At 37.8% G+C, this 15,168-nt stretch overlaps 1 protein-coding gene across 2 annotated transcripts in view; it reads right to left on the reverse strand.

Moving 5' to 3' along the window:
- The window catches only part of LOC136864067 (prolyl 3-hydroxylase 2), a 540,144-nt gene extending 527,079 nt beyond the window's left edge, over positions 1-13,065 (reverse strand). For both annotated transcript variants that reach the window (XM_067140608.2, XM_067140609.2), the window contains exon 1: positions 12,283-13,065. In XM_067140608.2, the coding sequence (XP_066996709.2) occupies positions 12,283-12,741 (459 nt within the window). In that variant the 5' untranslated portion in view covers positions 12,742-13,065. The remainder of the gene's footprint in view (positions 1-12,282) is intronic.
- Between the last annotated feature and the right edge of the window lie 2,103 nt (positions 13,066-15,168).

Below are 15,168 nucleotides of genomic sequence, written 5' to 3' on the forward strand. Positions count from 1 at the left end.
ACAGGAGTTGAATCATGGCTGAAAAATGATATAATGGATGCAGAAATATTCTCACGGAACTGGAGTGTGTATCGTCGAGATAGGACAGGAATGGTAAGAGGGGAGTATTCATTCTGGTGAAAGAAGAATTTGTATGCCACAAAAATGTTAAGGATGAAAAACATGAAATTCTGGGTGTAAGGCTCATCTCTAAAGATAATAGGCAACTTGATGTCTTTGGAGTGTATAGAAAGGGAAAGGGTAGCGCTGACGCTGATTCAGAATTATTTGATAAGATAATCGGCTAAGTGGGAAACGATAAGGAAAGAAACGTGATTGTAGCGGGTTATCTCAATTTACCAAATGTCAATTGGGAAGGTAATGCGAACGACAGGAAGCATGAACAACAAATGGCAAATAAGTTAATATGGGAAGGGCACCTGATTCAGAAAGTGATGGAACCAACTAGAGGGAAGAATATTTTGGATGTGGTGCTGATAAAGCCAGAATAGCTCTATAGAAAAACCGAAGTAATAGATGGTATTAGTGATCACGAAGCTGTTTTTGTCATAGTTAAAAATAAATGTGAAAGAAAGGAAGGTATTAAAATTAGGACTATTAGGCAGTACCATATGGCTGATAAAACAGGCATGAGGGAGTTTTTAAAAAGTAACTATGATCGCTGGAAAATGGTAAATAAAAATGTAAACAGACTCTGGGATGCGTTTAACGCAATTGTTGAGGAATGTGAAAATAGGTTTGTACCATTAAAGGTGGTAAGGAATGGTAAAAGATCCACTATATTATAACAGAGAAGTAAAGAAACTAAGAAGGAGGTGCAGGTTGGAACGAAATAGCATTAGAAATGTTATGGAAGTAGGGAGAAATGGAAGGAACTTACTAGGAAATTGAATCAAGCAAAGATGTCAGCTAAGGATAACATGATGGCAAGCATAACTGGTGGTCATACAAATTTTAGTGAAAAATGGAAGGGTATGTATAGGCACTTTAAGGCAGAAACAGATTCAAAGGACATTCCAGGAATCATTAATGAACAAGGGGAGTGTGTATGCGAGGATCTTCAAAAGGCAGAAGTATTCAGTCAGCAGTATGTAAAGATTGTTGGTTACAAAGATAATGTCAGATAGGGGATGTGAGTAATACTAGAGAAGTATTAAAATTTACCTATTATAACAATGACATTTACAGTAAGATACAAAAGTTGAAAACTAGAAAAGCAGCTGGAATTGATAAGATTTCTGGGGATATACAAAAGGCAATGGGTTGGGATATAGTACCATATCTGAAATATTTGATTATTGTTAGGTTGAAGGAGCTAAACCAAATGAATGGAGAGTTGCTATAGTAGCCCCTGTGTATAAAGGAAAGGCTGATAGACATAAAGCTGAAAATTACACGCAAGTCAGTTTGATATGCATTGCAATGTAAGCTTTGGGAAAGCATTCTTTCTGATTATATTAGACATGTTTGCGAAATTAATAACTGGTTTGACAGAATGCAGTTTGGGTTTAGGAAAGGTTATTTCACTGAAGCTCAGCTTGTAGGATTTCAGCAAGATATAGCAGATATCCTGGATTCAGGAGGCCAAATGGACTGTATTGCGATTGACCTATCTAAGGCATTTGATACGGTAGATCATGATAGACTACTGGCAAAAATGAGTGCTATTGGACTAGAAAGAAGAGTGGCTGAATGGTGGCTATATTTCTAGAAAATAGAACTCACGAGAATTAGAGTAGGTGAAGCTTTATCTGACCTTGTAATAATTAAGAGGGGAATTCCTCAAGGCAGTATTATTGGACCTTTATGTTTTCTTATATATATCAATGATATGTGTAAAGAAGTGGAATCAGAGAAAGGCTGTTTGCAGATGTTATTTTGTACAGAGGAATAAATAAGTTACAAGATTGTGAGCGGCTGCAGAGTGACCTTGATAGTGTTGTGAGATGGACGGTGGGCAATGGTATGATGATAAACGGGGTTAAAAGTCAGGTTATGAGTTTCACAAATAGGAAAAGTCCCTTCAGTTTTAATTACTGTGTTGGTGGGGTGAAAGTTCCTTTTGGGGATCATTGTAAGTACCTACATGTTAATATAAGAAAAGACCTCCATTGGGGTAATCACATAAATATGATTGTTAATAAAGGGTACAGATCTCTGCACATGGTTATGAGGGTATTTAGGGGTTGTAGTAAGGATGTAAAGGAGAGGGCAAGACCCCAACTAGAGTATGGTTCCAGTGTATGGGTCCCTCACCAGGATTACTTGATTCACGAAATGGAAAAAATCCAAAGAAAAGCAGTTTGATTTTTTCTGGGTGATTTCCGACAGAAGAGTTGCGTTACAAAAATGTTTCAAAGTTTGGACTGGGAAGACTTAGGAGAAAGGAGACGAGCTGCTCGATTAAGTGGTATGTTCCGAACTGTCAGTGGAGAGATGGCGTGGGAGGACATCAGTAGCCGAATAAGTTTGAGTGGTGTCTTTAAAAGTAGGAAAGATCACAATATGAAGATAAAGTTGGAATGCAAGAGGACAAATTGGGGCAAATATTTGTTTATAGGAATGGGAGTCAGTGATTGGAATAACTTACCAAGGGAAATGTTCAATAGTTTTCCAATTTCTTTGCGATCATTTAAGAAAAGTCTAGGAAAACAACAGATAGGGAATCTGCCACCCGGGTGACTGCCCTAAATGCAGATCAATAGTGATCGATTGATTGATTGATTGATTGATTGATTGATTGATTGAAACACTTCTAGTAGAATTGTATCTAAATTTTTGTTTCATTAGCAGATGTTTTCCATAAGACAGTTCTTAGTCTTGAAACTAGTGATTTGACAGTCCGTGAGGTATATACTGTTATGAAAAATTTGAAAATGTAACTGGAACAGAGAATGAGGAAATCATTTTTTGGTTACGAAATGACTTGCACATTAAATAAATTGAATGATTTGTTTAATGGGAAGTTAAGGTTTGTGAAAATGATTTTATACATGTCTATGAAGTTTGTATTAATTATCTAATGTAAATAGCTTCATTTTAGTGATGATTCTAATGTTTTTCACTGATGAATTGTATAACTCTAGAAAACTCACCTCAGTACAGCAAGATTTTAAAGTTAGTGGAGGCACTAGGTTTACAGAAAAAGCTGAATGTTGATGACATGTGTTCAGAATTTGTAGAAAGAGTCAATTTGTTTTTTGGTGAGAGTGGTGTTGGTGAAAAGCTAAAACTAACTCTCCTAAGTGAAACAATACTAGATAGGTGGGTATATATCACCGGTTTAATTGGCCCACAAAAACTGAAATCATTTTGATGGTAGGCCTACTTAAGTTTGTCTTAAGTATATTTCCATCGAATGCATATACTGACAAATTTTTCAGTAATGGCAATAAAATGGAGAGATGACAGAAACAGATGCTCAGTAGATTTAATTAAAAATGAACTTCTTGTGTACATCAGCTATGATGAGAATTGTAAGGAATTTCTCAAGAAAGTTTGTTGAATAAGAAACTGTTAAAAATTGCTTCTTCAAATGACAAGTACTTGCAAAATATTCATATCAATGTAAAGACTAACACTTTATTAGTTTGTAACAAATTAAGTACCTACATATTTCACCCTGATGCTGTTATATTATTACCAGTATTTATTTATTAATATAACCCTGGTCTTTTCTCTTAATCATGGCTATGGTGCCTTAATTTAGCACTATATGGCAAGGAAATGGAAGTGTTCCTTATTTGCTATCTGGAATCGAGCAACTGTTCCTTATTTGCCATACGGAAATCTGGCAACACTAGGTGTGCTTCCTGGTAGGAAAGACCATCCATAGTCTTGATTTCCTGGATTTTCTTCTCACTGAGATAGACTGCAGTTTCCACCTCAAGGAGAACAAAGACCAGGGCAGTTAGTGCATTTGTTCGGGGGTGTGCTCTCTTCCGCACCATGAACTTCTCTTCCACATGTACCACACGCAGACAGATTCAAATGAGATACCATATGCCCGAATCTTTGGCATTGACAGTACTGCAAGGGAGGCGGGATGTACAGCCTCACATCGTAATGATAGGTTGTAACCTCGACTTTTTCTGGCAACAGTGACAATTTGAAGGAGACAGTGAATGCATTTGTGGCAACGTCTCCACCGCTGATTTTGCGAGTAATGTGGTGGACGTGTCACACCACGCTGCTTCATGTATTCCATGAACTCATCATCAGTGTTCAGAATGAGACCATGGTAGAAGATAACTTCAGATTCAAGGCTTTGTGCTCTTCCATTCTGACGGGGATTTCGCCAAAGTGGTCATACTTGAACAACTGATCAGCCTGAACTGCAGTGCATGTCTTCAATAACAAGCTACCGCTGTGCATTTTCTATAAATCTTCAAGTATGCCGTAGATATCATCAATGTGTCTGCTGAACAACATTGACTTCACCAGCTTAATTCTTTTGCCCATTGGTTCAAGTAGCAACCAAGAACCTAGGGAAGCTGGATCTCATGCCTTCAAACTGTGCTTGTTCCCAGGGGGTTGCTCATCTCAGGGAATGAAAAGTTAAAGGCTTTGGTGGCAGACCACCCTGGGCAGACTGTAGAAGTTTGTTTGCAGCCACGCCCGAAAACCAAACTTCTCATAGCATTGAATGAAAGAATTGATCTGAATGAGAATGATGACAGCATCAGACCATACTCCAGGAACTGGAGGATGGTAAACAGCAGTATAACTAAAAAAACCTGGATCATAATAGGGTGAAATAGCAAGGGTGAGGTAAAAGAGCTTCAGAGACCGCTAAAATAACATTGGTACTTGGGGAAAGTACCTTTAAATTGAACAAAATCATTACCTGCAATGATCTATAAGCCATAAAATGAGAGGATTGCAACATTTATTCAGGTATTTCTATTGATCAAAGCAGCAAAGTGTTTCAGATATCAAGGTGGTTCTCAAAACCACATTTTTAGTATTTTTTATTTTAAAAATTCATACCCTTAATTTTGTAACAACATTTCACACCTTTTACATTAGCGCATAATGAATCCCACTGGAGATTTCTCTGACTTAAAAGTTTGGAATGTGGGTTAGGATACTCTTATCTGTAGTAAATTCTCTGAATAACGTTTTAACAAGTTATCATTTATCAATAAAAATAATGTCTTACATGATATACTCTAATTCATTTCACACATTGCTCAATGAAATCATTAATATAAATTAATCCCAAATACACAATAATAATAATAATAATAATAATAATAATAATAATAATAATAATAATAATAATAATAATAATAATAATAAAATGACATGTCGTATGGCTTTTAGTGCTGGGATATCCCAGGATGGGTTCGGCTCGCCAGGTGCAGGTCTTTCTATTTGACCCCCGTACGCGACTTGCGCATCTTGATGAGGATGAAATGATGATGAAGGCAACACATACACCCAGCCCCCGTGCCATTGGAATTAACCAATTAAGGTTAAAATCCCCAACCCGGTCAGGAATCGAACCCGGGATCCTCTGAACCGAAGGCCAGTACGCTGACCGTTCAGCCAACAAGTTGGACATAACGACAATAATAATAATAATAATAATAATAATAATAATAATAATAATAATAATAATAATCACAATAATAATAATAATAATAATAATAATAATAATAATAATAATAATAATAATAATAATAACAACAATAATAATCTAAAAGTATAGTTCCGTGAAAGCCATTCACATAGACATAAATTACAGAACAAAAATTAAAGAAAAACTAACCAGCTCATTAAAAGCTCATTAGACAACCCCTAAATAGTTTTCAAAAAAATTATTCAAATTAAGATAATAAAACTGTAATAACAATGAAAAATGGTAGCTTAATTTAAATGAACTCAAATGTCAAATAACAAACTGCAATGTCACATGTATATAGGCCAAGCGAACTAAATTTCCACACCACCTGTCATCTTGCCCACAAAATGCTGAAAATGCTCAAATTTTACTTTTCTCTCCAGCTCTCCCTCCTTGCTCTGAAAACCGTAAAAGAAGTTAGTAGAATGTAAAGCCAATAACATTATTATTTTATTATTAAACTAGGAGATCAAGATAAGGCTTAGGCACCTCATATTGTATGTAAAACATGCACAGATTATCTGCAACAGTGGACTAATTGGAAACGGAAGTGTTTGAAATTTGGGGAACCAATGATATAGCAAGTAATGAAAATATTTTTTTCTGTATTGAAAGAATCTTAATTTATAATAATATAAAAATTTATGTTAAAACAAATTTCTTATATTATTATAAATTAACCAATGAAAACCAATAAACCACCATGATGTCTGTTACTTTTGTTCAGTTAATGTAAAGGGCATCAATAGCAATAACTGGAATAGGTGGATATATCCTGATCTATGCTCTGCAAAACACCCCTTCCACATTCAGAGGAGATACCTGTTCCAATATTTAACAGTCTCCCAGAATCATCAGAAAAGGAGGATGAATCAGCTGAAAGCTATGCTAAGCAAAATGACAGTGATTTTGCAGGACCTTCATCAGCTCCATCTGGTTTTAATCAAGTGGAATTGAATGACCTCATAAGAGATCTAAGTCTTCCAAAGAAGTCGTCTGTTAGCTTCCGGGCTGGCAGAGAAACAATGTCTGTTACCGGGAACAAAAATCACAGTCTATCGCAAAAGAGAAACAGATTTCTTGCTGTTCTTCAGAGCAGAAAACCAATTTGTTTTTTTGCACCAATGTTGAAGGACTGTTAATGAAACTGGGTACAAGAAAATACACACTAAGTGAATGGTGGTTATTTATAGATAGCTCCAAACACAGCCTAAAATGTGTTCTTTTGGATAATGGGAACATATGTCTGACTCGTTGGCTGAACGGTCAGCGTACTGGCCTTCGGTTCAGAGGGTCCCGGGTTTGATTCCCAACCGGGTCGGGGATTTTAACCTTAATTGCTAATTCCAATGGCCCGGGTGTATGTGTTGTCTTCATCATCATTTCATCCTCATCACGACGCGCAGGTCGCCTACAGGCGTCAAATAGAAAGACCTGCACCTGGCGAGCCGAACCCGTCCTGGGATATCCCGGCACTAAAAGCCATGCAACATTTCATTTCATGGGAAGATATACAGGTCAATCCCAATTGGTCACTCAGTTGCTACGCGTGCAAATCGAGCTACAATACTCACAGTGCTAGAGAAGATCTCAAACCGCGATCACCAATGGGTTATCTGTGTCGATCTCAAGGTGGTGAATTTTCTTCTAGGACAACAAGGTGGGTACACCAAATACCTCTGCAGTATATGTCTATGGGACTACAGAGCTAAAGATCAACACTGGGTGAGAAGACAGCAGCCTCTTGGAGAAAGCATAATCGTTGGAGAAAAAAAAAACATCATCACAGAACCTTTGGTTGACAGAAACATCATCTTATTGGTCACCACTGCATATCAAACTATGGGTTAATGAAGCAGTTCATCAAGGCGTCAAATAGATATGGAGCATGTTTTGGCTACGTATGTACAAAATTTCCTGCATTGAGTATGGAAAAAATAAAAGCAGGTATATTTGATGGACCAAAAATCTGTCAACTCATAAATGACCAGAAATTTCAAGAGTCAATGAATGATACTGAGGCAGCTGCGTGGTCATCGTTCTGTATGGTAGAGAAGAATTTCCTTGGAAACTATAAGGCTCCTAACTATGATTAACAAGTGGAGAATATGCTCACAGCTTTTTGTGCACTTGGTTGTAACATGACCATCAAATTACACTACCTGCACAGTTATTTGGACTGATTTCCAGATTGTCTTGGAGATGTAAGCGAGGAACAGGGCGAGCGTTTTCACCAGGAAATAAGTAAAATGGAAGAACGGTGTCGTGGACAATGTGATATACATATGATGGTAGACTGCTGTTGGAGCATCCAATGAGAATGTCCAAGATTAATGCATCAGAGGAAATCACAGAAATGAGGATTCAGCGAGCTGATGGAAGGAAATGAATGAACCTAATGTGATAAATGTATAAATAAATAATGGTGGTTAGATATGAGGGCTGTAACTGAAGTAGTCGCAATATTTAATTACTTTACATTCCTTCAATGTAGTCACCCACAGTCTATCTGCCTAATGTCGAGAAGCCAGAGGGTACCATTCTGTTAATGACAGTAACAGAATGCCCTACAGCGCAGAGTACATATGCCACGTTAGGAAATTGGTGGACTCGGAAACAGGTCAAAGCCGCAAGAACTCATGTCTGGTGAGTACGGAGGGTGTTCCAAGACCGCCCAATGCCATCGTTGCAATAAGAACTTGACAATGTTTGCGACATGGCAATGTGCGATGTCATGCAATACAATAGGGCAATTGTCTCCCAATAAACATGGACATTTGCACCATTTAGCCAGATGCATGTGTCACTCCAGAAATCAGCAATAGTAGTCACTGTTGACGGTTTGTCCTCAGGCACAGCATGAGTAAGAAAAACACTCTCGCAGTTGTATACCACAATCAGCATAAGCTTCACACAATTGGGTTCCTGTTGAAATTTCTGTAGATGTGGCAAACCTGGGTGATGCCATTCATTCCAGTGGCGCTTTAATTCAGGCTCGTAAGCACGTGCCTATGTCTCATCAATGGCGATAAGATGCCTCAGAAATGCATTTCCTTCGTTGCGGCACCTGTCCTGGTGGATGCCAGCCAGTGCATATCGCTGCCACTTCTGTACATTGGTGAGTTGATGTGGAACACAATGGGATGCAATTTTCATCAGTATGTGTCACACCGTTTGATGACCGAGACCAACATCTACAGATAATTCCCGGACAGTCCATCGATGGTCAATGGAAGCAAGACCACTCACGATGTCAATCTGATCCTGATTAATGGATGGCCGACCTGTGCAGTGCAAATTCACAGTCTCATTCTGACCCGCACAAAATGCTTTGACCCAACGTGCAACCGTCCTATACGGTAATGCATTCTTGCCACAGACTTCATCAAAATCACTGTTCCCCATTGTTTTTAACATCCTGAATCATCATCATTTTGAACAGTTTCCAGACTTCGATTGGGTCTCTTATTGATCCTGGAGCAAGGTTTTAACACCAGATGCCTTTGCTGACATCAACCCTCCATGGGATCTAAAAGGCCGCTCCTCACCTGAAGAAAAACCACTCTTGTAGCTGCCCCTAAACTAGGATACAGATGCTACCTGATGGGTTTCAGAGGTATTTCCTCCTCTGAGATACAATATCTGTCCCAAGAGGGCTCCCTTGCCCAAAGCAGTTGGCCCTCTCAGGGTGTCGTGTTACTTCCCCCTGCCCAACACTAGCTGTTGATTCGTCAGCTGTATGGTCTACTCCATCACCATAGCTGGGTCACCTGGCCAGACAGTTAATGTTATCAAATGTAGATTATAGCTTAATTCTATAGGCCTACCAGACACACCAACACCACACAGGTAGGAAAACATTCCCTTCATTCATCTTTAGGCCCTACCTATAACAACATATGACATATGGTTAGCCTCTAAAAGTACCTTAAATGAAAAATTAACAATACCGTCACTATATTTTAACACAGATACTTCCTTGAACTCTAATCTCCATTTCTTTTTAGTACCGTAAATCAATTTTATGTAATTTTAAGAATAGAACTAACTGGGACTTGTATTTGGGGACTAAAAAGCAGAAACTATCAAGTGCCTCCAAGGGTTTTCCTGAAAACCAGGGTATTTGGTCTCTCTAAAATAAAACAAAATTTACATTTGATCACTCTAAAATACAACAAACTGAACTACTGCCTTAGGGCCTGAGAATGTACTGTTGCAAATGCGCATGAACATGTAATTTCTTCATGAAGGTTCACAATCTCATGTGAGCCATGTGTATGTGAATACTTCAACCATACATTTCAATCCCATTGGATAGGGTGCAATGGACCAATTAGATGGGCAATTTGTCTCCTGATTTAAATCCCCCAAATTTTTACCTATGCCTTTTTACCTTCTGGACAATAACAGGACATAGACACCTGTGCCATATTGCAGCAAATACTCTTCCTATATACTCCTCATGTTTTTGCTAAAACGTTCCCTTACACTCTGTAAAATAGGAGTCTGGGAAGACTGAATGTGGTCATAGCGTACTTTGGCCATTTATTTTGGAATAACCACATAGTTACAATTTGCTGTACATCGCACGACACAGATTTGTCTTATGTTGACAATAGGATAGGGAAGGGCTAGGAGTGGGAAGGAAGCAGCCACGACCTTAATTAACATTTGCCTGGTGTGAAAATGGGAAACCACTAAAAACCGTCCTCAGGCGTGCCAACAGTGGGGTTCGAACCTACTACCTCCCGAATGAAAGTTTACAGCTGCGCGATCCAAACTGCACAGCCTTCTCGCTCGGTATCACACAGATATCTCTTATTGTATTCCTTTGAGGATATTCTGTAAATATCAACTGTAACCTTGGTCAGTTTGTCCTTCGGGCCTTTACTGATTTCCTTCTCAAATTTTTGAAAGCCTATATTATGGAATTACCTTAAATAACTTAAATGCTAATTGAGAGTCAAGACCATGGTGACCAGACGTCTCAATACTACCATAACAGTCCTGGTATCTTGCAGTTTATCCCACGTCCCAAAACCCTTTCCTGAGATGCAAGTATGTTCTGGTTTTCTAAAAAATTATCATATCATCTTTCTGAGAATGTTCTCTGAACAATTCCCACTGTATGACACCATTTCAGGTGCCTAGCGATCAACAGTAACGAAATAAAAGCAGGAATGTACAGCATAGAAGCAACTTCCACTTAGGTCATTCAGTGTGAATGTAACAGCATACAGTAAGTTAGTACAGTGTCCATGTTCATATTGAGTAAAATAGTCTGCACAACAGTCCTTTCATTACCGGTAATAATTTTTTAAAAAAGTGTTCATTAAAATCCAAACTGAAGCTAATCCATTCAATCAAGAATCTAACTGAAGTAAGAAGATAAAGTGGAATGTAACTCCGTTTCTGTATTCAAAATCTGGTTACCCTGAGCCAGACTGAACGAATGACCTCCACGAACAGAAGAACAAAGCTGTCACTGATGTGATGGCCCAATTCAGTATCAAAGAAACTCCAGAATAGCATCAGTTTCAGAGGTGACAGTTAATTTATAATCACTTGATCTCCTCTCACTAAGTTTTACACAGTCAACGACTCAGCTGTGTGCACAAATTATCTTACTACATACTAATTTGTACAACTCATATAAAAGTGAGAGAGAGAGATTACTGTCCATCCTGTCTGTGATAACTGGGCAATGAAGAAATATTTCATAACATATCAGTTAGGCTATGTAAAATGTAATAAAATATATGTATATTTATTTATTTTGTTTCTGACTGAAATGCAATAACAGCAAGCAATGAACACTTAAACTAGCATGTATAAGGAAGGGTCCACTTGTTGCTGGGGGAGGACAAAAGGAATTATAAAACATACAGATATTACAGCGATCTTGGAGACTGTTACATAATATTTATAGATTAATTTAATTATTGTTGTGCTTTTTGGTAGGTCGGACAGTGGCTGTCACCAACAGTAAATCAAATGCAAACGAGAGAGAATGCAGTTTCTAATCACATAGGCTGAGTGGACCTCGAACCAGCCCTAAAGTCCAGGTAAAAGTCCCTGACCTGGCCGGGAATCGAACCCGGGGCCTCCGGGTAAGAGGCAGGCACGCTACCCCTACACCACGGCGCCGGCAAATAATGCTACAGTTTCCAAAATAACAATATTTACAATCCAAGGAGGGAGATAAATAGTGTTATTTGCTTTACGTCCCACTAACTACCTTTACGGTTTTCGGAGCAAGGCGGGAGAGCTGGATAGGAAAGTAAAATGTGAGCATTTTCAGCATTTTGTGGGCGAGATGACAAGGTCTGCAGTATTTTCAGACCCGTCAGAATCCGTGTTACCCAAGATAAGGTTAGGTATTTGTTTACATGCACTGATATTTAGTTACATTACGGATTTTAACATACAGTCAATACGAAAGTTTAAAAAAAAAAAAGTGGTTTGAAATCAGTGAAGCTTTCGATTCTATTACGAACATTACTGCATTCCACTCTCTATAGACAGTCTTGTCCATACACCGGGACAATAACAAAACATAGTCACGTGGTTTTTGGTCCCATTTTTCAATTCCCAAGGGCGCAAACATTACGATTTAACTTCAGGTCTTTAATGAAACGAACTACTGAATATCTCACCTGGTAGTAACATAAGTGAAGATAATCGTAAGGTTTGTAAATAGAAAATGCTTTATCTGCCCCCGCAGCAATGGAACTACTCCTTTCTTTGAAAACATTCTTCTTACACTTCAGAATACATAGTGTCTTTTTAATAAGCGTTTCATAAAAGTGAAGGTTTTCAGTATCATATGGGGCCATATGAGGGGCTGCTTCAGCTTCGTACTGACATCTCGAGCGACAGTCAATAGTCATTTGTCTGAAAGTGTTATACTCCTTCATTGCCTTTTCAAAAAACCCAATGCAGTCATCCCATCTTTCTTCAAGGTAAGCTTCGACACCTTGAAAGTACAGCTTTTCACACGACAAGTTATCTTTGTTTGTATCCGCGCGAATTTCAACCACCAAAATACTTATTAACACAACGAAATACATCGCGACAACAAATAATGTTGAAAAGCACTTAACCGCAGCAGCCATGATCTTAGCTCCAGTAGCAACTGCAGTTCATTGGTTCTAAATAACAGCGATGACGCTTGATGTAAAAAAAAAGAAAAAAGAAAAAAAAACCGAAGAAAGGAAAAAAACTGGTAATAAAAGAGGGCATTAAAACCAATGATGGTCTTAAACTGGCTTATGGTCGAGTTTAAACACGCGTGTATTGTGGGAAACATGCATGGAATATTTCACTCAGATTAATTTACAGTTCAGTATCCGAACGACGAACATTGAGTGACTGGTTGTGAGGAAATGGATAACTGGAATATGAACATTTTAAGAAGAAAAGATTCTGCCTATCATCCATTAGTGCTCTACACCACCAACGATACCACAAAGCAGCAAGTAGGACACAAAGTGCGTCTGCGTCGCACGGTCGCAGCAAAGAGTGTGCGTCATGGGCCAAAAAATGCGGCATGACCACGACTGACAAACAAAACTCTTCTCCTTGTTCTATCATTCTATATCCATCTATCTATCTTTATCTTAATCTATCTATATCTAGCTTGTTCTATCCATATGTATCTGTATGGAAAGGAACATGCCATGACTGATTCATAATCGACGATCTAAAACTATTGGACAGAGAGAAATTAAATTTTGGAGGCCGGATATATTTATAATACAATGTAGGTGCTCACTAAGGAAGGATTTTTGGATATTCCGTCACTAAGGGGGTTGAAAGGGGGATGAATGTTTAAATGAGAACATCTATATCTCGAAAACTTAACAGTTTAAACGTGAAAACTGGTATTTGGAAGCTCTTTTTTTTTTTTTTTTTTTTTTACAAGCTGCTTTACGCACACCTACACAGATAGGTCTTATGGCAACGATGGAATACGAAAGGGCTAGGAGTACAAAGGAAGCGGCCGTGGCCTTAACTAAGGTGCAGCCCAAACATTTGCTTCGTGTGAAAACAGAAAACCACGGAAAATCATCCTCAGGGCTGCCGAAAGTGGGGTTCAAACCGACTACCTCCCGGATACATTTTAAGAAGAAAAACTTCTGCCCATCATCCATTAAACAGTGCTCTTAGTAGAATTTATTTCATGATAATATCTTTGAAAAATAGTTTTAATTTAAAGGCTTGCCAAATTATGTATTTTGCATATGTCCATCCCATACTAACCTATGGAATCATTTACTGGGGGAATTCACGATATAGCGAAGTCATCTTTAAGTTACAAAAGAAAATAATTAGAGGAATGGCCGGTGTCGGCAGGAGGACAAGCTGCAAGAAATACTTTAAACTTTATTTATTTTACCATTGCCTAGCCTTTATATCTTCCATACACTTGTATATATGAAGGCGAATGTAAACAGCTACACCATAAACTCTGATGTACATAGGTATAATACTAGAAATAGACACAGTCTGCACATAGAACCACACAAAACTAAGCTATATGAATCAAGTTTGAGTTATGCAGGAGTACATTTATTTAATAAATTACCAGACTACATTAAGCAGATAAAACCATGTTCAAAATTTAAGAAAGAATTATTCAAATTTGTTTCTAATTATTGTTTTTATTCTATTGAAGAATACTTAGCTCTTGAAAATTAACTTATGTATCACTTTTTTCTAAATCTGTGCCTCTTTACCACATTGTATATTTCTCTTTATTTATCATGGCATGTATATTACTGTTTTATCCTTTGTTACTGTAAATATGATTATTGACGTGTCCCATATCAGTATGATCAGTTGGACGAAATAAAATACAATACAATACAACAATACCAACGATAACACACAGCAGCAACAAGGAGGACACAAAGTGCGTCGCACGGTCGCAGCAAAGAGCCAACCGCACAGCCAATTCTCCAGGTATTCGGAATATAGTTACCGTACTTTAAAAATAATGAAACACGTATTTTTTAAATCCACTTAAGTGGGTTAAAAATGAGTGGGAAAAGGGGCTGAATTCTGTTTATGAAGGTACTTATATCTCAAAACTGAGAACGTTACAGACGTGAAAATTAGCACATGGAACATTTTTAAAAAATAAAGAACGCGTATTTTTTGTTTCCGGAAAATCCACTTGGGGGGGGGGGGAGAACTGAAAAATGGTGTGAATTTTAAAACTGAGTACCTATATATCTCAAAAACGTAAGATGATACAGACGTAAAAACTGGTATTTTGAATCTAACTTAAAATAATGAAACACATATTTTTTTCGGAAAATGAAGTGAAAATGGGGCGAGTGATTAAAAGGAGTAACGGTATATCTAAAAAACGTAACATTTTACAGACATAAACTGGTATTTGGAATCTCCTTTAAAAATAAACACGCATTTTTTGTTTTCGGAAAATACACTTAAGAGCGGGGGGTGAAAAGTACTGAAAAAATAAGTTGAATTGTTGAATTGGAATACTTATATCCAAAAGACTAAATATGTTACAG

The sequence above is a fragment of the Anabrus simplex genome, chromosome 2 (assembly GCF_040414725.1).
Source record: "Anabrus simplex isolate iqAnaSimp1 chromosome 2, ASM4041472v1, whole genome shotgun sequence".
NCBI lineage: Eukaryota > Metazoa > Arthropoda > Insecta > Orthoptera > Tettigoniidae > Anabrus > Anabrus simplex.